Source organism: Saccostrea cucullata, unplaced genomic scaffold (genome assembly GCF_032062105.1).
Source record: "Saccostrea cucullata isolate Sc308-1 unplaced genomic scaffold, CSIRO_AGI_Scuc_v1 ctg342, whole genome shotgun sequence".
Taxonomy (NCBI): domain Eukaryota; kingdom Metazoa; phylum Mollusca; class Bivalvia; order Ostreida; family Ostreidae; genus Saccostrea; species Saccostrea cuccullata.
Window position 1 is genome coordinate 660,844 of NW_026936636.1, and position 27,129 is coordinate 687,972.

Consider the following 27,129-nt stretch of genomic DNA (forward strand, 5'->3'; position numbering starts at 1 on the left):
AAAATTTCAGAATCTTCTATTTTAGTAACCTTTGAAACATTGATTCAAAAACCTAGCAGATTTATTGTCTCTTTGTCTATTAAGCTAATTTGTAAATCAGTCTGGAACTGTGGGGGAAGTATTTTTAAATTATTTCCTTTATGAAGATACACTTCATCTGTAATTATTACATGTACATATAATCAATTTCAAATACATGTAGTAACCATGCAGAATCAAACAAATTACAGTAGACAACTAGCAATATGAGAGTGAAATTTATTTAACAATCTAATATAAAGCAATTCATCATAGGCCTATTATGAATATACATGTATATCAATATGGCATTATGAGCCAACAGTTTGGTACCAAAGGAAAATAGCACATTTGTTTGGTATGTTGTAGCCATGCTAGACCATACGAATATCGACTTTTGAATGAATAATTTCATTGTCTTTTTTTTTTCTTGATACACTTTGACATACATGTAGAGGCATTAAATGGACATGGATAACAGATGGTTGCATGGGCTGAGAGCACAATGTAATGAATCATACTTGTAAGAAAAGATCAAACATATGCATTAGAAAATTATTTTAAAAAATGAGACAACTAAAAGTTTTCAGTTTGTTTCAATAGTAAAGGTACAGTGAAGCATTATGCATGAACATATTTCATTGCTGACACAAGCATTATTAAACCAAGAACCTAAGGAAGAAATAACAGAAAGTAAAAATTATTTGCATTTGCTCCTTTTATTTTAGCTGCCAATTCATGCATTGGTGCTTTACCATTCATTGAGCATTTACATATCACCCCAACATGGGGCAGAGAGCATACAAGATAGATGTACATGTACCATTAAGATACTGAAAAACTCATCCGAAGAGAAAACTTTTAGTCATAGCTCTTCATAATAACATTATCTAAACAATTTTTTTCATACCAAACAATAACAAAAAAAAATAACAGAGAAAGATTCCTTGTTGTTTAAAAGAATGTACTTCATACAAAAATTATTCATTTAACGTACATGTAAGTCACTGAGGTGAAATTAAAAACAGTTTAGCAAAAATAAAAACAAGGGAAAAAACAAATAATGAATGCTAAGTTTTTATATTCCATTATTAAGATAACATTCTGCAACTGCATGTACAGTATATAAATACATTTCTCTTTAAATTACTTGTAAATGACAAAACATTTGGTATAAATACGGTAGTGGTAAAGAACACATGGAACAAGGTACACAGCCTTTCAATGTAAACATAACCTATAAAGACACATCATGAAAAGACACCATAAATCACCTTTCTTTGGGACTTGAACGTTGAATATACAGATACTTGTACATGTATATACATGTACATCTACTATTCAATTATGTTACAGAAATAAATAGAAAACATGTACATGTACCCAGTAGTTGAGGATAACGGATAACAAGACTATAAATCCTGCACAGTTGAACATAAATATGAACAATTGTATAAAGCTAACCTTCTAACCACCCCCCATCCAAAACAAAAACAAAAAATCAAACTTATGAACATACCCCCAGTACATGAATTACTTGGATAGTAATGGTGAATCATAATTATTTTTCCCCCAACCTAATTCTCATAAATTTCTCCTTTACTAAAAAAATGCAAAGTGTATATATAAATACAGATTCAGTGTATGAATAATGGTTAAAATACACAGAATATAAATATTATTCAGTTTAGCTCAGAATAAATATGTCTATTACACAACACCTAATGTTATAGATTATAGTGGATGTCAGAATATAAGAAAGCGGAAAACTAGGGCAAAGGAGGAGCAGATGGGGGGTGTTCCTCTGGTAATGGGGCCGAAGGGGGGTGTTCTTCTGGTAGTGGGGCCGAAGGGGGGTGTTCTTCTGGTAGTGGGGCCGGAGGGGGGTGTTCTTCTGGTAGTGGGGCCGAAGGGGGGTGTTCTTCTGGTAGTGGGGCCGGAGGGGGGTGTTCGGTTGGAATTGGCACAGGTGCCTCTGCAAAAGCAGTAGTGCCCAGTTTGATTCTCTGAATAATGGTTCCGCGACAAAGAGGACAGTCTTTCACGGCTTCTGAGCACTCCTCACAACAGCACACATGACCACAAGATAGGAAAATCACAGCAGACTGAAAAAAAGAGTCAATAATGACCGCAAGATAGGAAAATCACAGCAGACTGAAAATAAGGTCAGTTGATTAATAATTACCAGTATTAACTATCATAACAACACTAATATGCAGTATCCCATAAATCTAGAACCCAAACAAAATCATTCATTGTTAAAAATGTAAGGGCATTCCTAGTCCAGTTTAATTTTATTTGTCCTTTTATACCTGCAGAAAATAAGATTTTTAAATATAAGTAAATGTAAGAGTTTGATGTTCTGCATACCTGTCTATCAAGACATATCACACATTCTGAGTTAAGTCCCCTTGCTAGTATAGAACCTTGTCTGATTGGTGGAGCAGATGGTTTAGGGTGGTCAAAGCTCACATCCTCCTGAGAAAAAAAAAAAAATTAATTTTCATTGTTCCTTGCTGTGAGATATTCTTAGAGAAAAATTGGAAAGTTCAAGAATTCTCAAAGCTGAGTTAATAGGATTCAGAAAAATTTTCAAGCAGACTCTAAGCAAGGTAAATTTGCAAAATTTTAACAAACATAATACCCATGTAATTACCAAGATATGGACATGCATTTTAAATTCTACACATTTTGAACAATGTTAGCCTTTCTAATAGTTTTTTTTTTTCTTTATTATTTGCAAAAAGTATCGAGTTAACTGTCCCACTGCAGACATTATGATGCTGATTTATTTATTCTGTGTTTCAGTTTGATCTTAGCTGTTAATCATTTTGCATGGCTTAATAGTGCAGCAGGATTCCTACACAACTCAAACTAATCTACTTTATCAAGTCTACATGTAATTCTGCTACTGATACATGTGTATATATGTCTTACAAAAGAATTTTCTTACCCGTTCCTTGAACTTGTCCTTGCTTGGTTGACTTGGGGTTGGTTCAGTGGTGTCACTAGGATATGTTGCAGCCTTTGATGTTCTGAAATTTTCAGCATTCTTCAAAATAGCTCTCCTTAGTCCAAGTTCATGAACTCCCATCTGCAAATTTACACAATTGTTTATCGGTTGTTACTTAAGAAAATCATACTTTAGATTTGCATCAAAAATAATTTCAAGGATTTTCATCAAATCTAAAAAATGTGTGATACAAGCAAGTTTACATTCTACTAATCAAATTTTTATTTTGGTGTTTCAGCAATTCAAAGTTTGATTTTCTCAATGTGTATATTTCGATTGCCAATTTAAAACCCATTGCTCTTTTAATAGTCATAGGTGTCAAGCTTGATCAAGCAATTGACTATAATTACTGTATATATGTATAGCTTCAACAAATAATTTAAGTTTTAAGTTCATACTTGTTTCAGGTCATCATCTGTCATTTGCAGCAAGGTTTCTATGGTGATGCGATGCCTAGCAAATACAGGGAGATAATCCTCCGCTCCAGAGTCCTCTAGAACTGTCACCACTGCAATCTCTAATTGTCTCTCCTGTACAAAGTTCAAAACAAGTTACTATTCAGGAAAGAATTTTTTTTTTATTTCTCCTGGCTCTTATCCTCTTTCAACTTAAAACTTCTGAGCATCCAATGAAAACTCTTTTCCTATCATAATTTATTCCATTACTAAGAGAACTTACTCGATCCATGAGAGCCTGTGGTTTCCTGTCCATCAGTCTCTGGTACTGTACCAACCAATAGTCTGTCTGTCCGTCCTCCTTCTGTTGCTCCATCTCAGCCTATACAAACAGAAGAATGAAATACAGACCCTCCAAATACATCCAATCATATAAAATTCGAGTCAAAATAAACTTAATATAAACTTAAGTCAGACACAGTAATAATCTTTGTTCTGTTCATTTGGTCTAAAAACAAATAATCAAACTTGTAAATTTTTATTTGAAATTCTAGAATCAAGGGACTAAAGTTGCCAAAGACAGACACATACCAGTCTCTTTTTGAGTTCGTCCCTTCGTCCCTCTTGTTCATGCATCAGTTGGGCCAGTAGTCCTAACAGTTCTACCCTCTTCTCAGCAAGGCGGTTCTGTTGTAAGAAAGCAATAATACTGTTATTTGCTGTTTAAGGAAGAGAAGTACAAATGAGGTGATTATTACTTTTTTTAACTGACTGGTTTGATTTTATTGTAAACTAAAGGCACTGTGAGCACTGAGCTAACAAAATGATATCCCCTGCTCCCATACGAGTATAATTGTAAAATCCATGTTTTGCTAGAGGAAATCTCAAGTATATTATGTCATATTGAGACATAAAATGGGAGATACACAATGCAACTTATTCGAAACAAAATTTTCAGCTCTCGACTTTCCTTCATTCTTTTACATGTGTCTCATCACATGGACACAATACTACTCTTTATACTTACAATTTCATCATCTGTTCGCTCCTCTTTACGTTGAATCTCCACACAAGTGAGGCTGGCTAATTCCTCCTCAATCAGGTTTATCTGCTGGGCAATCCTCTGGGATTTAATATCCTTCTGGATCTGCAAGGCCTCAAATGCGTCTCTCTGAAACTCCTCCTGAAATGGAGCAAGGTAGTATATATTAAGTAATTATTTGCAGATAATTGTCACACATGAACGTAAAATCTGTACATTTTAAAGTTTTTCTAAAATGAAAATTTTAAATCTATGTTGCAAGTGCATATAAATAAATTCAGCGAAACTTGTTTAGTATGAACAAGGATATTTCAAATTCACAGATATAGCGAAGATATTTTGGATCCCCAGCTATATAAATTTAATGAATTCCTTATACGGATATAACGAATTACAGATATACATGTAGCTAAGTAATTTCATAGGTCCTAGTGACTTCATTATAACCAAGTTTTACTGTAAATCTTTTTCATATTTCAGTTAAAGCTTTTAAAATACTTATCCTCTGATATTTTTCAAAAATGTTTAAACATTGTCTAAACACAGACAACAGTCTGATCATTTGACTGAGGCCAAACTTTACCTGCTTCTGAAGAACTTCTAACATGTTGGTGTTAGCAAGGTCCTTACTACGGAGAATGCTCTGTACTTGGCCCTGACTTGTCATCTCCTCACTGAAAAGTATAAACATCATTGAGTTTACATGAAAATCAATGCAGCTCTGAGAACATACAAGGAGGGTCAAAGCAGTTATGTGAACATACAAGGGTGGATCCAGGAATTCTGAAGGGTCAATGGGTGGAGTTTCATAACCTCACACAAAAAAAATTGATTTTGAAATATTTTGACAATCTGCCAATCTCCTGCTAGCATACCACAATAAAGTACAGAAACTGCCACTGAATGTACTGTACATCTTATTCAGAAAAAAACAAGACTTGCATGGGTGGTAGAATAAAAATCTAGGAAACTGATATGCTTACTCATGCAAGGCTTGTCTAAAGGCATGGTCTTTAGTATTGACATAGTTGGATCTCAGATACTCAAACATCTCAGACTCCTGTAACATAGCCTCCATAGCTCCTGAAACAGAGAAAACAAACCATTAGTAGCTGATCATTTATTATCATCATAATATAGGCAATGACAGAGATGGTTAATCACCAGACATTGCACAATTTATTTTTCATAACCTTTTCAACATAACAAATCAATTTTAAAGTGAACTTGTCACCTTTTGCATTTTTTGGGACAAAATATTAATATACTGAATACCAATCTAAATCAATATTAATTAAATACCTGTACTTTGATAAAAAAAAAATACATGTATCAAGAAAACACTTTATATTGAATTCAGAAATCTTCAACACTCTCATCATTTTTTTAAATATTGATGACCACTTTTCCTCAAAATAGGCCAGCCATGAGGATATTTTTAAACAATTATTTTAGTCTATTTTATATTATTGGTGGTGTAATTTACTACATGTAAATTACATGTACAGTGAATTACATGCTGTACTCACTGAGTACTTCCTGTTTTCTCAGGTTCTGGAGTTCCTCTGCTTTGACAACGTACAACTGTTCATCCTCAATTCTTTCTCTCTCCATGATCTCAAGAAGTTCTTCTGTTTTCCGAGCCTTCTCCTGCATCTCTAACATATTTTTAATCAGGTCATCTGTGCTGTCGGCCACTGTTAGATTGAAAGAAAAACATTTCATTTAAACAACTGCTTCCAAAAATGTGGAGTCAATTAAACTGTCATTCATATATAAAGAAGATGGCAAAAAATAAGCAACTACAGTGTCTTCTGTATACATCTTTTTAGGACTCTCTCTCCTCTCAATGCATTTTCATGTAGAAGTAAATCTTGAAACAACAATAAATCTCAAAGCAACAATATACCTTAATGCAACGATTCTATTAAATAACTAGAACATTATTTACCCTGTTGAATGTATTTAACAAGTTTCTTCCTCTCTTCTCCTTTTCCATGCAAAATTGTTTCTAGTTCTCTGTCCATCTTATTTTGATCCTAAAATTAAAATCCAAATAATACACGTACAAATGCACTTGACAAATGCACTTTTTATTTTTCATATAAGGTAATTAGACAGACACATTACCTTTGCCATTTCCTCTATGAACCTTTGTTTTTCACCCATGGCCTGGCTGGCGAGCTGAGCTTGCTCTAACATCTCCAATTCCATCAATCTCTCTAACTCTATCCTTTGTAATCTTTTCTTTTCCTGTCCCAAAAACAAAAAAAATGAATTTCATAAAGATAGAAACTAAACACAAGTCATCATCAGTAGCACCTCCCTAGATGTATAATCCAAACAAGCTTGGTCAGAGCTTATAATGGTAATTTATTTGGGAACAGAGCAGCTCCAGCAAATTTTACCTGTGATGCTGACATTTAAGCAATGAGGTATAAACTTAAAGCTAACAAAAAAATGTATTTGGCATAAATATGACTTACCATGATTGAATTGTAGCTATCAATATTTTGCTGAAATGAAAAGGAAATAACTCTGAGATAAGAATAAGAATTTAAAGACATTACTTAATTGTCCTATTATCAGTCATCTACAAAATTAAATACACATGTAAAACTTTACACAATTAAAATTTCTGCATTATATTAAATACAGCCAAAAAATTAAATCAGAATTCAATATCAAAAGATACCTGTTGGTATATGTATATTCATTTTATTTTGTTTGTTCAATTAAAATTTTAGCATACACACTTATTACGAATTGACGTTTACAGCAAAGTTATTTTCATTCCCCAATCCCCATGGCTTTAAAATATATAATGAACTTAACGGATATAACAAATGACAAAAACAAAGCAAAACTGTCTGTCCCTGGCACTTTGTTTTAAGCATGTTTTACTGTATATATCTGAATCTATAGTCACTACGTACCTTTAATGTACTCTCTTCCTCCTCCACAGCTTTGGCGAATGATGACCGTTGAGGGGATAACATGAGATTGGGGGGTTCCAGAATACCAAGCAGAAACTTAGAGGGAGGCTCGTACTCCATCTGACACTCTATTTATTGAAAATATTTTTAAAAAGTATTAAAAGTAAGTCTAGGAAGTCAAAGCATACATGTAGACATGTACAGGTACCCCAAAAAGTACAGAGTAAATATATAAAAGTACTTTTATCATTTCATAGTTCAATCAAAAAATATCCATACCAATGGGCCAATGCTTAAAAGGCAACAATTCTGTCAAATTTGAATCTATGCTATTTGGGAATAATTGCATAATAATTGTATTTCAATATGACAATATAGGTCCTGTTTTTCTTCAGAAAATTTTTATGAATTTTTATATTCTTCTAAAATATGACCCTGACTGTGACCTTAACCATGGGGGTCCTAATATAATTGAATTTTGACATACCTGGGGATGCTGGCAAATTAACTAACTGTGGATAACTGTGATGCCACGAAGTGAGCTAAAATGTTAATACATGTACTGTATACAGGGAAATTTTCGCCCCTTTCACCTTCGTCTTGATTGGGCGAATTTAAACAGAGGCAAATTCAAATTAAACTGTATAATTTCTTAAACAGAACTATTACTGGGTGAATTTAAAATGGGGCAAAATTGTTTGCAAGTGCAAAAGGGCGAAAATAACATGGGGTGAAAATAACCCTGTACACCGTACTAAGTAAATTTTAACTCCTACCTGTGCATAGAAACTTCATAATTTCTTCTGTCCCCTTCTTGCATACATCTACAATGAAACACATTAATAACCAATGGAACACATGAAAAGAGCCTTGTCCCAAAGATACCCAAAATTTATACACTACTAAACCCATACGAAATGTAAAGGCTACCAATAGAACATAAATCTATTATGGTTATGCATCTTCAAAACTTCTAAAATCTCAGTATAAAAGATTTTTTTAACTCACATACCTTATCTTAATATCTAACACATTTTTATGCAAACTTTTTCAAAAAAAAAAATCAGTTTTTTTTACCTGAGGAGGGATATGTAATTTTCTGGACATCTATGACTAGAGTTTTTTTTTTTTACCTGAGGAGGGATACGTAATTTTCTGGACATCTATGACTAGAGGTTTTTTTTTACCTGAAGAGGGATATGTAATTTTCTGGACATCGATGACTAGAGTTTCCAGTGTTCTGACATTGCACAGTTGTGGAGGTAAACTGGTGATTTTATTTTCTGATATATCTAATGTCCGTAAACTCTTCAGGGCACACAAAGATGGAGACACAAGTTTCATTCTGTTTCCTAAGGAAGAAAAATTGGTGTATCAAATACTGTTTATAAGCATTAACGCAAACCTAGCAAATATATGGCTTTAGGGTAAAGTATGGAACTCACTGTAAATTTTTTGAAAGCATACCTTTTAAATTTAATGTCTGTAAGTGTTTTAGATCTTCGATACTCTTTGGCAGAATTGATATTCTGTTTCTTTCCAAGTTGAGTACCTATATTTTAAAAAAAAAATAAAATCCATAAGATATCTAATTCTTATTCATGGAGATCAAAAACTGCTTATATTCAATCTGATTTTTTTCAATGTTAAGAATAAGATACACTTACCTGTAAACATGTCATATTTCCTATGTCTTTGGGCAACACTTTAATTTCATTGTTGTGCAAGTCTAACACCTATTTCAAAAAATGATGCATGTATAAACATAGGTAATCAGAGATTACAGAGCTCACCTCAACGAATGTGGTCTTTAAGTAAGGCAAAGTCACACAATTACCCAACAAAAAGTGTACATCCAAAAATGCAAAATTTATGCAATTTTAATCTGATACTTTGGAATAGACTTATATAAAAACTTCAAACTAGTTCTTTATCACGAAAATGTGATCAAAATCCAGCATCTAAAGCAAGTTTTAGAGTTTTCATCCCTATATTGATGCATCATCTGGGCAAGTTTGGTTTATTTAAGCCTTATAGTTTCTTAGTGAGAGACATGCTCCATCATAACTTTTACCTGGTCTATTATCTGGAAAATGTCTGTGGAATTCAGCATCCACAGCAAGTCCATTAGTATGCATCCTAAGATGTATCATCCATACGAGTTTGCACAACATATCGCTAATAATTACTTAGAAATGAAACCTGCATAAAAATTTAACCTCTTCACTCATCCAGAAAAAAATGTAGGTCAGATTCAGCATCTAAAGCAAGCCTGGTAGAATGCAACCTTAGATGTATCATCCATGCAAGTTTGGTCATTAAAGAGCTCATAGTTACTTGGAAATGAATCCTGCATCAAAAACTTTAACCTGTTCACTCATCCAGAAAATGTAGGTCAGATTCAGCATCTGAAGCAAGTCTGGTAGTATGCATCCTAAGATGTATCATCCATGTAAGTTTAGTCATTATAGGGATCATTGTAACTTGGAAATGAAAACTGCCCAAAAAACATTAACCTGTTCACTCATCCATAAATTGTAGGTCAGATTCAGCATCCAAAGCAAGTCTGGTAGTATGCATTCTAAGATGTACCATCCATGCAAGTTTGGTCATTATAGGGCTCATTGTATCTTGGAAATGAACCCTGCACCAAAAACTTTAACCTGTTCAATCAACCGGAAAATGTAGCTCAGATTCAGCATCTGAAGCAAGCCTGGTAATGTGCATCCCTAGATGTATCATCCATGCAAGTTTGGTCAACATAGGGCTTATAGTTACTTGAAAATGAGACCTGCACCAAAAACATTAACCTGTTCACTCAACCGGAAAATGTAGGTCAGATTCAGCATCCGAAGCAAGTCTGGTAGTGTACATCCTTAGATGTATCATCCATGCAAGTTTGGTCAACATGGTAGTGTACATCCTTTCAACCTGAGATTCAGCATCCGAAGCAAGCCTGGTAATGTGCATCCATGCAAGTTTGGTCAACATAGGGCTTATAGTTCCTTGGAAATGAGACCTACACCAAAAACTGCACCAAAAATGTTAACCTGCTCCAAAAACATGAACCTGGTCATTCCTTTGATGAAATTGCAGCATCTGAAACTTTGACTGGTACAATGAAACACATTAGAAGCATCTTCCATGCATGTCTAATCAATATAGGACATAGAAATAATTAAAAAGAAAACTGCTCCAAAAAACTTAACCTTAACCTGGGACACCGACGCCGAGGGTATTATATAAGCTCCCCCAACTTCGTTGAGGTGAGCTAAAAATGATACATCATATATACTTAGATGTATGATAACAGTTATTAAATTGAAAAACACACACATATATACCTGTACATAATTTTAAGTACAGTAGATGTACTTTTTTCCACGGTGTCAAAATTCTGCAGAATATCTATTTCTGTTTAATCTGCGGGTAGAAATTTATGCTGATTTCTTACACTCACACTACATGCCTAACACATATTTTAGGTTCAGTTGGACAAATTTCAGCAGAAAATTTGTGACTGCTTACATAGCGTAAATTATACCACACAGAAAAAAGTATTACAGTACCACACAGAAGTCCATGGTAAAAGTTATAAATCAAAATTAAATCCAAGATAAACAAACAAGTTTACGTTTAATTTTTTACACTAAGCGCTTTCGCCGTTACGGCTCTTCAGAGTGTTTTACACATGTAATTATATACATTCATATTTCTTTAGATATCAATGTGACCCATTCAGTCCTGAAACATGACCTTTGGTCCTTATACATGTAATTAATATACATCCTTCCTGAAATATCTTACCCTTACGGTCCTCATATCTATACATTTTCCACCTTCTAATGATCCTAGCCAATTATCACCCAGAAATACTGCCTGTAAAAAACATTACACTTGATTCTTTACAATTATACATATACACTGGTAAATTACAATAGTAACTCCATTCAAACTCTTTTTGGCCCACTCTTCAAATTTTTTAGCAAACATATGCTACTTTTACTCTCATAATTTCTTGCATACCGGTATGAAGATTTCAGAAAAATAAAATGTATTTTCAGATGCACTACTCTCTACTCTGACATATAATTCAATTTTCAAAAGTAACCCCTTTCAGAATTAATTATATCAGCCTATTAAACCAAATGCAGTATACATGTAAAGAGGCAACAGCTAGAATATACTCTTACCTCCTTACTCAAAATCTTGCACAAAGAGAAAACAAGAGGTGGGATCTGAAAGAGACAAATTTGAATATGTGCTTATTTCAACAATCTGGAAAAGACATCATCATGAATATAAACACTCTAAACATTCATCGAGGACATAAATAGATTTTTAAACTGCTGCACATAAAGTCTTACCTCTTCCAGTTCACATTTTGATAAATCAATTGTTGGTTCTGGACTTTCTTGTGCCTGGAAAAAAGGAAAAGAAAAGGAATTTTTAATTAAAAATCCACATTTAAAAATCCTTCAAGCTATACAAACTTTTCTCATGAGAAATATTTTTGGCTGGGGATAACACAAATGATAGAACTATCATTTTTAAGAATACTGTGAAATCACATATAAATTGTAATTGGGGGGGGGGCAAATTTTCAAAGTTTGAGAAAAAAATATTGATATTGGGGAAAATATTGATATTGGGGATAGGGGATTTGTTTTCGTGGTTGGAGAAGTATTGAGTAGTAATGCATATTCAATTTTACAATTTGTAGTTGACATGAATTCATCGGTCCCTCCATACTTCGAAAACAACAAAATATACACCTCACAAAAATTATTGATTTCACAGTAATACATGAACACCACTTCAAATTTGACCACAAGCTGAAGGTCCAAGCAAAAATACCCACCAGATACAACTGATGGTCCATGCGCTTTTTGCAGGCCTCACTCTGTTTCCTGAAGAGGGCCATCACTCGGTTTTGTTTGGAATCAGGAGTAACAGGACTCTGGGTGGAGGAAGACGTATCTACGGAGTCCGAGTCTGAATCTGCCCCCGAAGTCCGGCTTGGTTTCCGGGAATTCCCTGGGGTGTGGTGTTTACCTCCCGCATGCTTTCCTTCATTCTGTCCCATTCAAGGTATTATTGTAATTTCTAAAATATAGAACTGTTCAGTTTTACTTCATTTCATACCTGACCAAACCAAGGAAAGAAAAATTGTTTCTTTGAACTTAGTTGCCAAAATTTACCCCCTCCCTCTTTAAAAATATTTGTGAAAAATGCATTTTATGTCTTTGAAATCAGACTTACAATAAAATGTTACACAATACAAACATTGAAAATCCTTTAAAAATATATATACATTTGTACTATATATGAGGTGCAAATTCTACTAAATCCAGAGATCTTAAAAATGAGAGGATATTTGGGTCCTTATAAATTTTTTTTTTTTTCGAATTTTATTTTCCCTGCTGGGAAAATTTTCAAGAAGAATTTGAATAATACTACTTCCATCTGTGATCTACAGAAAACTGTACACCTAGTACATGTATACACAAAACACAGGATGTTTTAAATATTACTGAGAATGCCTAAATGACATTAATTCCCAGCAGATTATGGTTACATACTTTATCACTTTGCAATGAAACCTGGATCAATGCATGCCAATTCTGGCCTTGTTAAACACGGCAGTTTAAATATACACAAAAACAATCAATATTTCTGCTAAATATTCGGCCATTAATATCTTACCATAAACAATATAATGTTCTGTTCTGGTTAGAAGATAGATTTTTCCAACTCCCATTCCCTAATTGCCCCAAGTTAACAAGCACTTTTGTTACATCAGAAATGCATTCCCTTGAGTAATAGGTTTGATAAAAATTTGCATGTCTGCTGTTTGCAGATCTGATGATGACATTTGTATTAAGATGATAGATTCTGATGCACACGCTAAAGAACTGTAGTAGCATTATTCAATCAGTAAACCAAATCTTAAATATTCAAAGAAATTATCGGTTAAGCAAGAAAAAAAAGGCCATAGGGTTCTATTGCTACCATCATATAATCATCTATCATATTTTAATTGGTATTTCTTGTAAATATACTGCATATAATTCAAGAAGGAGGTGGAGGTAGAGCATTTAATTATCTTATAACACAGAAATTCACTCAATATCTGTTAAACATGTCAAATATCTACATTTCCCCGAGCTTTTAAATACATGTATATGTATATTTATTACACACTTTGTAATAAATACAGGTTTTTTGCATATGCAATATGGCTGACGTCACAATAGCCGTATCAACCCTGCAGGGCTGATATGGATTTGCAGGGCTGATAACCTATATCAGCCCTGCAGGGCTGAAGGACTATTGTGACGTCAATATCACACCCTTAGTAAATTAAACCACAAAAACAGTACTTGTGATCATACACAATTTTTGGTATTTAACTTTTTGAAAATAAGATTAATCTTGATCTACAAATACATGTAGTAGAATATTGTCAAATTACGGATCTAGTGCTTTGAAATAGAAGTAGAAACAAACCCAAATCGTATGAGACAATAGACCATGTACATGTATGTAAGATTATTTACTTATTCTCTTCTCAACTATATGTATGCTGTATTTTATTACTAAGTATGTAATAATCATATTAATACATACCCTTTTCCACATCACATCAAAGATATGTATCACACATGCTCTCAGAATATTTTTTTTCATTTTAAATATTTCAAGTGCAATTTTATATCTAATCAATTGACAGGACATTAATGTTCACACTCCTAACAGCATAACTGTTTATAAACTGTTCATGTATGTGAATACATACATGACAAAAATTTAGATATGATCAATTTTAATGTTTATTTGTATTACAATTTTTTCCCTATTTAAGACATGATATACACATGCTCAGAGCCTTTCATCAATTCTTTGTACGTTTTGGAGCATTTTCCACCTTTTCCCTTAGATTTACTATTTTTACATTATCAGATTGCTAATTATTATCATGAGCATGCCCTTTATTTCATGACTGCCCTACTTCTGTGCTTAAACTAGAACCGTCCAAACAGGACAAAATACCCCCCTGCTGGGTTTTTCATGAATAAAGATATGTATCACACATGAGTTATGAAATTTTTCTTCCAGTGACCTTGAAGTTCCCCAAATGACCTTGGGTCAAGGTCATGACACACCCTTGGGTCATGGGCAATCTTTGTGTGAAATGAGAACCTACCAAGTTTATCAATAAGAAAGATATGGACAGGACATGAATTATGAACTTTTTCTTCAAGTGACCTTGAACTTCCCAAAATGACCTTGGGTCAAGGTCATGACACACCCTTAGGTCATGGGCAATCTTTGTGTAGAATGAGAACCCACCAACTTTACCCATAAGAAAGATAAGGACTGGACACAACTTATGAACTTTTTCTTCCAGTGACCTTGAACTTCTCCAAATGACATTGGGTCAAGGTCATGACACACCCTTAGGTCAAGGGCAATCTTTGCGTGAAATGAGAACCTACCAAGTTTATCCATAAGAAAGATATGGACTGGACACGAATTATGAACTTTTTCTTCCAGTGACCTTGAAGTTCCCCAAATGACCTTGGGTCAAGGTCATGACACACCCTTAGGTCATGGGTAATCTTTGTGTGGAGTAGTAAATTCTAATGTCCCTCCGTAAGAAAGATATGGACCGGACACGTTTGCACAGACAGACGGACAGACAGACAGACGGACAAGGTGATTTCTATATACCCCCCCAAACTTCGTTTGCGGGGGGTATAATAATTAATCTTAGATAAATTAAACATAAAATTTCCAATGTATAGTTTTGTTTAGATGTTTCACCATGAATAGATAGTTTAATTTTTGATAGACCTGAATTTGATACACCTGATAGACCTGACGGACAGACAGACAGACGGACGGACGGACAAGGTGATTCCTATATACCCCCCCAAACTTCGTTTGCAGGGGGTATAATAATTAATCTTAGATAAATTAAACATAAAATTTCCAATGTATAGTTTTGTTTAGATGTTTCACCATGAATAGATAGTTTAATTTTCGATAGACCTGAATTTACCAAGAGTTATTTCCCATTTGGAGGTCCAACAAGCGAATTTTCCTCTGAGCATGTTGAGCATAATCAAATAAACTTGTTTGCGTAATATATTAAGGCAAAAATATTAAAAATACTTAAACTAAGAATAAAAAAAAGCATACCTTAACATAAATGCATAAAAAAAATTGTTAATATGTGTTATCTTCACCCAATTGCCTGGTATGAGCTTAAATTGGTTGAATATGATGAAGGAAATTGGGCCTGTATAACTCCAACAGGGCAATCACAATGAAATAATTCTTGCTATTAAAAATTGTGTTTATGTATTTTATTATGTTATCTATTACATATTGAATTAATACATTACATTTTGTGTGAACAGTGTATTATAACAGTGCTTGTTTTCCAAACTGCATGAATAAAAGTACAAAGGCCTATTAATTATAATAAATATATTAATCATGCACAATACAGTACCTTATCCATGCTACTTATTTTCATGAGTTTAAAAATAATTATCAGGATGTGCATGATACATTATCAGTATATAACATCATGATTTATAAATGTAAATCAATACAAGATTAAAGCAATATGAACTGCAACTTTGATGTCGGAATTTTTTGTTGCAAAATTGTAAATTACTATTTCAATGACAGAAAAAAATAATGTTAATAAACTTATTTTGTTCATGTTTGCAATGAAAGAACTATTTTCAAGCATTCGATTGAATCAAAATTACATTATTGTCGTCCTGTACAATAATAATGATTTCTTATTTAAAACTGTATATTTGACTGTATTTAAAAGTCTTTTTTCTGCTTTATTTTAGTCTAATTGGTCATAAAGGTTTAAGGTTTAATACAAATTTATTATAATAACACATTTTAACAGCAAAATAAAATTTTAAAAAATGCAGCTCATATTGCTTTAAACAGGTCCAGTCCAAAGACTATTTCTACCTACGTAGCTATTAATAGCTACCTAGGTATTTAAAGCTACCCAAAGTAGCTATTTTTACCTACTTTTTATAACTTCTGCATTTTGCGGCACAAAGACAAAACAGCGCAACTTGGTGAATACTATATCTTTTGATACAGTCACACTAAGGCCAGCATTTTTTAATTTTTAGGTTTACAAACCCACCGCTCAAGTTTTTGAATTTTCAGAAAAAAAATAAAATTGAGAAAAACGGAATTTTTTCTTTCCGATGTCAAAATGAGTCGGGATCGATATTTCAAATTTCTGTACTTCCGGTTTTAAATGAACATGGCGGGTAATTAAAAGATTTGTGTCAAGTCCATAGTAGCACTAAAGCTTGGTTTAATGTAAATATTTATCGATAGCAGTGCCATTCAAAACGTTTGTCAGAGAACAATAAAATGCTGACGACTTTGTTGCAAAGTGACATGTTGGTGAGATAATTATGTATCCGATTGCAAAGTAACTGTAATTGTAAATTATTTTCCTCCTACAGGTTTAAAACTGCCCATGGTAGCTATTGTCAAGACATTGTTTAGGTTTCTGTCACACACACATAGCATCATTCTTCAGAAAAGGATCGCTTATGCATCAGATGTAATGAATAAAATTGGGAGAAGTTGAATTATTTGAGGAAGAAATAAACAATAGCCTAAAGAAATAAAATATTTCAACTACTAGTATTTAAAAAGAAGAATATACAAATATATACAGGCATGTAGTATCGTTTATGACAGCCAGAAAAATTATTTTACACTTAATTGAAAAAAATTCCACCCTAAAATGAATCTCCCTGTCTGTTTTATGAAAGGAATTACTTTTATAGGTCTCGAGTATATTGATATTTTAGAATAATTTCTACCTAACACACATTAAAAACAAAAATGAAGATATATTAAAAGAGATATAAAAAATTGATTTTTTAAAAAAAAATCTGTATTTGTATTATATAAATTAAATTGCCCCCAACTGGTAGATGATGAAATAAAGTGTGATGTAACCCTTTGTGTCCAGTGGTAATTAATTAAATAAACAAAGAAGCAAAAATTAATGTGAAAAAAATGTATCCAAAATATAATTTTTTTTTTTTATTATTTCCTCCTCCTACGGGACTTTTTCATTCTGATGTTCGTAAACCTAAAAATAAAAAAATGCTGGCCTAATGATGAATACGACAAAATTTTGGCCAAAAAATTATTACTTCCTGAACCAGCAATTTTACATTATAGTTTCTATGCAAAATTGATAATATACGAAGTAATCATTTTTTGGCCAATTTTTTGTCATATCCATCATCAGTATGACTGTATAAAGAAATTTTGTGCTCACCATGTTGCGCCGTTCCTGCATTTGGCCACAAAGTGCAAGTAAAGCAGAAAGTAGGTAAAAATTAGGGCTGGGACGATATATCGAGATATCGATATATTGTTGCAAAATTGTGAACGATACGCATATCGATATTTCATACGAAAAAATATGTTAATCGCCCCCCCCAAAATCTTACTTCTATTTTTCTTTGTTTATTTAACATTTGGGGTTTAATATATAAAATAATTAAGCTAAATATAAATATAGATGTGAAATGAATAATAATTAACACCACATCAGTAAAATATTTTTGTTTTACAACATATAAAAAACTATTTTGAATAAATTATTCTTATTTGCAAAGAAATAATTTGTTTATTTCAATGCAAAAACAGATTTTATAAGCAATTAAACACATCGTGATACATATCGTATCGTGGATCAAATATCGTGATACATATCGATATAGAAAACGTTGTATCGTCCCAGCCCTAGTAAAAATAGCTACTTTCGGTAGCTTTAAATACCTAGGTAGGTATTAATAGCTACCTCATATTGACTGGACCTGTTAAAATAAATAATAAACAGTCTCTCCAAAGTATGGGCATGTTTATACTTTTGAGTATTTGAAAGACAGATTGATGTGACTGAATAAATTAATTTGCAAGATACAAATTAATTAAAATACTAACACTCTTTGTAATCTGTGAAATATCTCACTGACTAAATCTATACTAATATCTTTACATGAGTTGTATAATCAGATAGTGTGATGACAAATAGCTGAATAGGTCTCATCTCAAAACTGAGCGAAAATGTATTTGCAGTACATGTATAAATATATAGTATCCTTGTTTTAACATATATTTTGAATAAGAATACTATCTGATATAAATCCCTTTGAAATAAAAATCACTTTTATAAAGAACAAATAATTATGTTGACAGTTTTTAGTAGCAATCTGTCGATGAATCAGTGATAAGCCCCAGAAATTAAATAAATAAATAAAAAGAGAATCTTAATAAGTGACTATGATACCTTATCCACACTGTCAGAAGTTTTTAAGTCGTGGTTCTACTGGCAAATGAATGAATGACATTTTGCAATTTTCTATTTACATCATTATCCGAAAGAGAACCAGCTAAACTTGATCACGTGACATTATGTTTATGAAGTCAGCAGAGATTGTAATCCTCTATCTGATTGGGCGAAAAAAAAGACTGAGGTGCATTGGCCACAGAGCTCACATTACACAAGTCTGCTTGTAATGCCCGAATAATTTAGTTACAGACCGGGAGGGGGGGATTCAACATACCTTCAACATAAAAAGAAAAAAAAAATCTTGCCAAGCAAAAATTTAAAAAAAAAAAAAAAAAATTATTTCAAAGTCCTAGAAGAAAGGGAAAGGTATTCCAATTAACTTCTTTAATTCATAACCATTGATAACCATTTCATTCATAAATAATGATTCAACTATATAGAAAAAACGTAATGTATCGAAACCCAGATTCTACATGTCTGACCCCCCCCCCCCCCTCAATATTTAGCTGAGCTGAGCTGAGTGCTTAAACACTGTAAGTGGGCTTTTCTGATCAAACTTTGTTCGTAGTCTGTCGTCCTTGTTTGTCGTCGTCGTTAACTTTTCAAGTTTCACCTTTTTCCCCAAACTGCTGGGTCAATTTCAACGTGTAAAGGAGATTCAAGTTTGTTGAAATGAAAGTTCACATCCTTTTCCAAGGGAAGATAAATAAGACTGACAATTGCGGTCTTTTACCTGACAAAGTGCTTGTAAATCCATGTTAAAATCACGAACCAGGGTAGGGTGGAGCCACTATGGACAATAACTGTTTTACATGGGAATGCATATGTATGTACAGGGGTAGAAAAATCTTCACCAAGCATGATCAGTTATACTTACATCAAAACATTCATATAGTAAAGGTAAATTCAGATTTGTTCAGATCACAACCCCCCCCCCCCGGGAATGATTGGGGCCACTATGTGCAATCAACTTTTTACATGAGTAAAAAGTCCCTTAAAAAAATCCTTAAGCATGATAGCAAAGCCATGTTCAGTCCTATCCTCAGATATAATGTAAATTCGACTTTGTTCAAATAATGATCCTGGGGATACAACGTACGTAGCTATGGGCGAGCAAAGTTTGACTTGAATAAATATAGGATCTTTAAAAAAATATTGATGGTGGAGAACAGTAAAGAAATGCATGATCAGAATATTTTTTTTCTAAGCATCCACAGAAAAGGTAGATTCATTTTTTTTAGGTCAGAACCACGGGGGGGGGGGGGGGGGGGGGGTTAGGGGCACAATGGGTAATCGAAGTTTTACATACTAATCAAATAGGGAAAATCTGAAAACTGGAAAAAAATTCTACTAAAAACAGCAATGTCATGATATAAGTCATATTAATGTAAAGCCATACTGGTAGTGTGAATGAAACTCGCTATTCCCACTTTTTAAAAATCTCAATATTCCCACTTGCAAATAACAATAGATGTTTAGATTTACCTGTATTTTGTACATTTAAAGACAGAAAATAATGAATACATCTATGAGAAAATATGATTTATTTTGGATTTTTGAAGTAATAAAAAGATCTTACAAGAAATAGCAACTTAGTACCTAAATTTAAGAACATAGTTAATTATTTGTTTACACAAAATTCCACCTACTCCCACGTGAAATTTCACCTTTTTCTACCCAATTTTCAGAAAGTGGGAATAGCTTGCATAAACCGTTTGTTCAAATCATGACCCAAGGGGTAGGGTGGCGCCACAGTAGCTGAAATTTTTAGAACGAGATACCGAGAAATTTCTGGTATCAGAAAATGATTGTTTGGAATTAAGAACTCATATTTTTAGAACTTTTTTCTTATCAATTACTGAATTAAAAATTCCATTTTTAACATAAAAAATGTCTCTGATATCAGAGATACGATTTTTTAAATTTGAAAAATCAATAAGTATTATAATTCTAAAGCGTTTTAGAAATCATAAAACTATTAATTACTTTATCATCAGATATACATGTACATGTATTTGAAAACGGAGTTTTGGTATCAAAATTAAGACTTTGCTCACGACTTTTGGGAAATTAAAAAATAGAACTAAACGAGTTCCAAAAAAAACCTTTACATATGCTCGAGTCAATTCAACAATGACTCTATGAACGAAACATCTATTTTTTTTTTTTTTGGTACTACAAATCTAGTTAAGGAAAGTTAGGAAACAGGAAAGATATATACGCATTGAGACGACTGAAAGGAGTCGAAGTTCATTCACTTTTAACAATTATTCCAAAAAACAATTTTAGTATCGATTCAGACGAGTAAATCTATTGAGGATAAAACCAGAGCCTGCGCAGTGCGGCGTTGCTACACGCCACTGTTTAATCCCATTCTACGACGAAGTGACATGAACGACTCTCCAATACACACTTTAAATATTCCATAGAGCCGTGTGTCATTGCAAATTAACCAGGTAAGGCATCTTCAAAATTTTCTTTTAAAACAGATAATTTACAGTCAAATATATCGCTATTCACAGACATTTAATTTTTATTTTACTTTGAGGAGTAAGTGCAGGTTCAATAATTAAATTGGAATACACATTACCCGTAGAAAACACATGCAAAGATCATTGGAACACGTACGCGACTTAGATTTAAAATCTCAATCTGTCTAGCATACGTGATATTACTTGTCGGTTGACAGCTAACTTTTAACGATTTTGTGAAGATTAATGATTAATCCACTCAAGATTTAAACTATTTACATATTTATTCCAAAGCCCTCGTGTGTATTGAGAGTCTGATAATTCTTACCACATACGAGAAGCATTGTTGTAACCAAATAAGAATACGATACTTGTAAATAAGTAACAGGTAAATATTTGTACATATTCACTAGGTGTTGTTTACCTGAGGAAACTCTCAACATTATAGCTGAAAATTACCTCATTCAGATTATTGCAATATTTTTATAAGTACTATATAGTATTCTTCTTTGACTTTGTTTTGAATAAAGATATGCAATGTAACTGCGTATACAAAGGAAGAACAATGTTTTAACTTGCATAACTTACTGAATGAAAATATTTTTCTTTTTTAAGAATGTCAAAAATTGTCGCCGTTTTTGGCGCCAATTGCGCCCTTGGTGCAGCAGTTGCTAAGAGTTTAGCAAAAGACAGTAACTTCATGGTCAAAGCCGTGGACCCGGATGGTTCCGGTCAATATTCCTCTGAAATTCGTGCCAGTGGTGCTCAGGTGGTTCAGTGCAATTTGGAGGACGTTGGAAGCATCAGCCAGGCACTCTCTGGCTGTGACTGTGCTTTTGTAACGACTGTTTCCAATTTCAATAACCCTGATTTCATGGACGACGAAATTCGACAAGGAATGAACATTGCTGATGCATGTGCAAAGAGTAAGGTATCGCATGTTGTGTTCAACACAGGTCTTCACACCATTAAAATTATTGGCATTGGAGCCCGCCATCTGGTGGCCAAGGCCGAAGTAGAGGCGTATATGAAAGGAAAGGGAGTTCCATTAACTTCATTATTGGTGCCTACTCTCTATGATGATCTCCTCGACATTCTCAGACCGCTACCAGCTGGACAGAATAACAGATGGCTGGGTAGGTGGTACCAATGCGTCTACTAAGAAAAACAATGTGACACCTTTAAAAATTGTTTCTCATAATATTTAATTTTTTTGCTAAAAAATCCCACATATCCAATGTTTTACTGAGCGGTCCTAAAAAGTCCCATGTTTGACCGCAGAGTGAGATGTTGGACCTGTCGATGAGATATTGGACCGCCTACGTCAGGGGTGGACAGGGTTAGCTATATCTTATTTGCGTTTGTTAAAGTTCGTAAGAACTTCACGGAATGGACTAAATCTATACGAAATTTACACCATGATATGTCAGAATAAAAAGATATAACAAAACATTAATATTTTATTGATTGTGTTTTCGGGCAAAATGCATTTAGTCGACCCCACGAACCAAATTGTTTGACTTAGGCCTAACGGCCTCAAGCACAGTTTGTTTCTTGGGTCCGATAAAACGCACGTTGCCCATGAACCAAGTCAATAAATGTATACAATGTAATGCATTTTGTATTTTGAGAATATTACTGATAACGATTAGCCATTTCTGTATCTATACTTGACTTCCCATGCCACAAGCATTTGTTGTTATTTAGCTTTAGAAATCACAAATGCTTTGATTATTTAAACTTTTTAAAGCACAAGCTTGATGAAATCGATTCGTCTAAGTCTGAAAATCTATCGATTGGTTTTTATAACCAAAGTTTTGACGACTGAAAGATTTGCTTTTATGGAGGAATATTTTGAAATAAATATTGTTTTCCACTTTGATGCAAAATGTCCGATTTCATTTTGTTTTATGCTATTCTTCATTATTATTTTTTAACATGTTTTCTTTTTTGTTTTTAATAATTAAATATTTTAATGCCATTTTTTCAGCCATTCCGATGGGAATTACACCATTGGACATGATCAGCGTTGATGACGTAGGGGACATTGTACGCGTCATCTTGAATAACAGGACCGGGCACCTGCATAAAACACATAGCGTGTGTGGCGACAAGCAAACCATTAAAGAGATGGCACAAATCTTGTCTCGTCATCTATCTCCTCTGTATTTCCAAGACAGACAGGTATTAATTACCACTACTTTTAAAAATTCATAAAAAAATCTCATTAAATGTTCATGACAGGCCCAGACCGTCATGGCAGACACTGATATATTTTTTTTCGGGGGGGGGGGGGGGGGGGGGGGGGCTGGTAGCTTCTCCCAAATATCATTTTTCAATTTACTAAACAGAAATCTATTGTTGATCATTAAGAACGCCCCCAACCCGATGTTTTTTTAAAATAATTTTGCCATAGTCCGAAATATCCGACGTGTTCCAGTATTTTTTTTTCTAACAATTTTGATATTTTACGTCAGCTATGTGCCAGGCGTAAAATATGAAAACTGTAACAAGCCTGGAAAACGTCAGATATTATACATTTATTGCATGATAGTGAGGGAAACATGAAGACTTATTCAACCAAGAAAAATCATATTCCCTGATCGAGGGCTTCGCCCGAGGGGAATATGGTATTTCTTGGCTGAATAAGTCTTCATGTTTCCCGAACATTCATGCAATGAATTGTTTATTATACCGAAACAATCAAAACCTTTCAAATAAACATAAACTGCTCTCAAATTCACTTTCATTTCTAACAAAAGTTACAAAACGTTACTAAAACTCTTTGGTCAACACATTATTATCAATTCTATGACGTAAACCAGGTTATTGTGACGTCTACTATACTCTCGGGAGTTTTCTTTAAACGAACGATAAGTTTTGCGGGAAAATGCACTAAAGAGGTGGAATATGATGAAAAGCATGCCGACGGCCGGGAAATATTATACAATTATTGACTCTTTTGGTGTTGAATATGGTTTGTTATTCACCAGAAAAATATTCATATTGACCGAGGCGAAGCCGAGGTCAATATGGATATTTTTCTGGTGAATAACAAACCATATTCAACACCAAAAGAGTCCATAATTGTTTTATTATATAGTCCGAATTCGAATAGATAAGACATTGAATGCTGAATGACGACGCCAGTTTAATTTACGAACTTCCATTGTTGAAAATAAAAAAAGTCTCCATATTACTGTTTCTAACCTCCGTGTTTTCCTTTCTGAGTTTCGCTATGCGTAACTCAGTGTAAATGTCAAAAAATAATCCTGAAATAGGTTTGAATAATTGTTTTCCTGCTCAGATACGTAGCTCGCTGCGGCCGTTGCAACCATTGTTTACAACGTTGTTTGATATTTTGATTGTGACGTCACAATGCCGTTGCACGCGCATTGCCCCTCTGGTGAATACGGCCTAAAATCCGGTGAATATGTAGTGTTATGAACTGTTTGCGTTTGTATAGATTATATAGGGAATATAAATAGACTATATAATAAGAAGTTTTACGGCCCGATCACGTGATAACTTAGAAATCAGATAACGCATTGTTTATAATATTTACAATGAGGTATAATAATATGGACTATTTTGCCCTTCTCCATATGAAATTATTTCCAAAGAGCATTGTGCATTTGCAGCATGGATATCCCCTTTTCCTTTGCATTATGTCCTCTACAAAAATTTGAATTTTTCAATTAAAATTTGTCATACAAATTTTATTTGAAAAATTCAAATTTTGGTAGAGTACAATTACATGTATCTCTTTTTAAATCTCACTAATTTTTATACGTGTTTTCTTAATGTGCAAGTTACTGAAATTGGAATCCTTTTGTCTGTATGGGTTTCAGTATATATGTGTTTGAGTTGCACATGTAAGTAATGTGCTTTTAATTTTTTTTTTTTTGCCATAGGTGACCATACATGAGTACCAGCAGCTGAATGCCCAGTTCCCTTGGTCTCAGGACTACGCTAATATGTTTGACTTTTACCTTCGTGTCGACCAAAGGTTTAACGTGGACGCTACACAACGATTAGGTTCCTCATTACGTATCAAGTGTTTCGAGGAATGGGTTCAAGCTAACTCTGGAAAACTTAAGAAAGCATTTTCTTGAAAACATGTATACATGTATTTGACACTGTCCTCATAATTTATTGTCTTAATGTATAATGGTTTGTTCACGCAGTCATAAGAACTTTTACCAGTAGTGTGATAGTCACATTTTATTGGACGCAAAACCTGTTTACACAAAATGAGAGCCTTTCGTTCACTGCTTTTGTTTTATATTTATATATGGTACTAGTATTTATTTGAATGTTTATTGTTTTGTATAAATGAAAAAACCACATCTTTGGTTGTAAAAATCGCAACTGTGATATGTAATTAAAATTAAACAAAAACAACAAAACAAAACACCCCATGCAATTAAAATATTTTTTGCGGTTGGTGGGCTGCATTTCATTTCCGGAATTTTTAAAAATACTTTTTTAAAGTTGCATTTCCAACATATAATTTTATAGTTTTCAATTCCGACATATTAAAGTTTTCATTCTACGACATACTAGTAGTCATTTTTCAGGTAATACTTTTCGTCAATGAAAGCAAGATTGAAGACTTCACTTAAAAACGTTCTTAAGAATACATCATTGAAATCCAAATTATGGGTTTTGCTTAGCTATCTTTTCTTTCCATTAAGCACTTGAATGTGTTGTGAACTTTCTCTGATCTCCGTTTCATATGTTCTGTTTAAATTTGGAATCAAATTGTTAGATACATTTTGAAAATGTGCATGGTTTTAAATAAATTCCATTTCCTGATCAATCAACCTTAAATTTTCAGAAATTTATCGCGCAAAACTCCGAAAATGAAAGAAAAAAACGTTGGAATTGAAAAAAAAACAATGTCGGATATGAAATACGGTAGTACAATTCTTTGTTATCCTTAGACTTTCAGGACGGTGTGGCTCGACATTACATAATTAGCGTCTGAAATTTACACAGCGTTTCATTCACTGTTGAAATATAAATGGGATAGAAATTCGGGCGAATTTCAACAAGCCTCATTGAAAGTCCAAGGATGAATTACAGTACAACTACAGTACAGAACAGAACATTTTATTTCTAATATAGAGCCCATAACAGACAAGTATGTGAATAGCAAACAATTATACAAAAAATGAATACAGAAAAAAAAGCAAACAATTATACAATTAATAATTGACATAAATCATTTCAACAATAATCCAGTACATGTATTCCATCATGTTCTATCAAATTTTTCTTGTGAAAAGGTATTTTGTATCTGTCCGTACACGTATATCATGATTGAGTTTTTTTCTTTAGATCAATTTTACTAACTCAACTATATCTAGGGTAATTTTTTTTTTAGATTTTCTATAGAGAACACCACTATCACCTGTCATAAACCCAGTACTGGCATTTTGGATTTATGGTCACACCCGACCCAGTAGTCCTCTCCTCCTCTGACAGACACGCGTTTCTCGAGTCCAGTGTTGAAAGATGATGTCTGCTTGCTCTTGTCTTTCTCTCTCTTTTTGGCCAAATAAAATTTGTAGAAAGACAGTTAGTTGAGGGTAGTGATGAAAAGGAAGTTTAAGGCTGTGGGGACGGGTTATTCACATGCTGAATTTTAGATGTGGATTCAGTATCAGAGGACTTGACAGCAGGCACGTAACATCAGATGGGGGAGTAGCTGCAGAACTGTAGCTCTCCGAAAAATATATTGATAGACCGGTCTGTCAAATTATTTTTTCGGAGAGCTACAGATCTGCAGCTAATGGGGGACACTTTTTTTCAAGATATGTTTTTTTTCTATAGGAAAAGTTTATTGAAAGTCTGGTTAGCTCCCCCACTCTTGGT

The 27,129-nt window shown here is 33.4% G+C and overlaps 2 protein-coding genes across 4 annotated transcripts; one reads left to right on the plus strand and one right to left on the minus strand.

The window, feature by feature from the left end:
* Nucleotides 1-238: 238 nt before the first annotated feature.
* On the minus strand, nucleotides 239-18,908 carry LOC134246027 (E3 ubiquitin-protein ligase LRSAM1-like). Of its 3 annotated transcripts, XR_009987565.1 has the most exons (24): nucleotides 18,776-18,908; nucleotides 12,266-12,510; nucleotides 11,772-11,825; nucleotides 11,598-11,642; nucleotides 11,212-11,283; nucleotides 9,072-9,140; nucleotides 8,872-8,956; nucleotides 8,592-8,756; nucleotides 8,181-8,228; nucleotides 7,405-7,532; nucleotides 6,955-6,984; nucleotides 6,599-6,721; nucleotides 6,420-6,507; nucleotides 5,998-6,165; nucleotides 5,452-5,551; nucleotides 5,052-5,142; nucleotides 4,454-4,609; nucleotides 4,018-4,113; nucleotides 3,710-3,808; nucleotides 3,430-3,561; nucleotides 2,972-3,112; nucleotides 2,389-2,496; nucleotides 1,652-2,123; nucleotides 239-1,612 (listed from the first exon to the last, which is right to left on the minus strand). XR_009987565.1 is itself a non-coding variant. In XM_062728287.1 (23 exons), exons 2-23 carry the CDS (start codon nucleotides 12,488-12,490, stop codon nucleotides 1,788-1,790), a joined length of 2,559 nt encoding a protein of 852 aa, XP_062584271.1. In that variant the 5' UTR covers nucleotides 12,491-12,510; nucleotides 18,776-18,908; the 3' UTR covers nucleotides 239-1,787. The 3 variants fall into 3 exon arrangements, 2 of the variants coding, with proteins under 2 accessions (XP_062584271.1, XP_062584272.1); XM_062728287.1 differs by having other exon boundaries at nucleotides 239-2,123; XM_062728288.1 differs by having other exon boundaries at nucleotides 239-2,123; nucleotides 12,266-12,523; nucleotides 18,776-18,882.
* A 2,216-nt stretch (nucleotides 18,909-21,124) lies between these two features.
* On the plus strand, nucleotides 21,125-26,228 carry LOC134245986 (nmrA-like family domain-containing protein 1). The gene is made up of 4 exons (XM_062728216.1): nucleotides 21,125-21,234; nucleotides 21,865-22,385; nucleotides 23,240-23,433; nucleotides 25,164-26,228. The coding sequence occupies exons 2-4, from the start codon at nucleotides 21,866-21,868 to the stop codon at nucleotides 25,362-25,364; spliced, it is 915 nt and encodes a 304-aa protein (XP_062584200.1). The 5' UTR covers nucleotides 21,125-21,234; nucleotide 21,865; the 3' UTR covers nucleotides 25,365-26,228.
* Nucleotides 26,229-27,129: the final 901 nt, after the last annotated feature.

Bases quoted from the DNA above. Each gene is read 5' to 3' on its own strand.
- LOC134246027 (XM_062728287.1), bottom strand. From the start codon at position 12,490: ATGGGACAGAATGAAGGAAAGCATGCGGGAGGTAAACACCACACCCCA. The intron at 9,141-11,211 runs GTAAGATATTTC...TTTTTGAAATAG, and splicing joins TAGATATGAGGACCGTAAGG to GTGTTAGACTTGCACAACAA. The intron at 4,610-5,051 runs GTAAAGTTTGGC...GCTCCATTTCAG, and splicing joins TAGAAGTTCTTCAGAAGCAG to GAGGAGTTTCAGAGAGACGC.
- LOC134245986 (XM_062728216.1), top strand. From the start codon at position 21,866: ATGTCAAAAATTGTCGCCGTTTTTGGCGCCAATTGCGCCCTTGGTGCA. The intron at 22,386-23,239 runs GTAGGTGGTACC...CCATTTTTTCAG, and splicing joins ACAGAATAACAGATGGCTGG to CCATTCCGATGGGAATTACA. The intron at 23,434-25,163 runs GTATTAATTACC...TTTTTGCCATAG, and splicing joins TGTATTTCCAAGACAGACAG to GTGACCATACATGAGTACCA.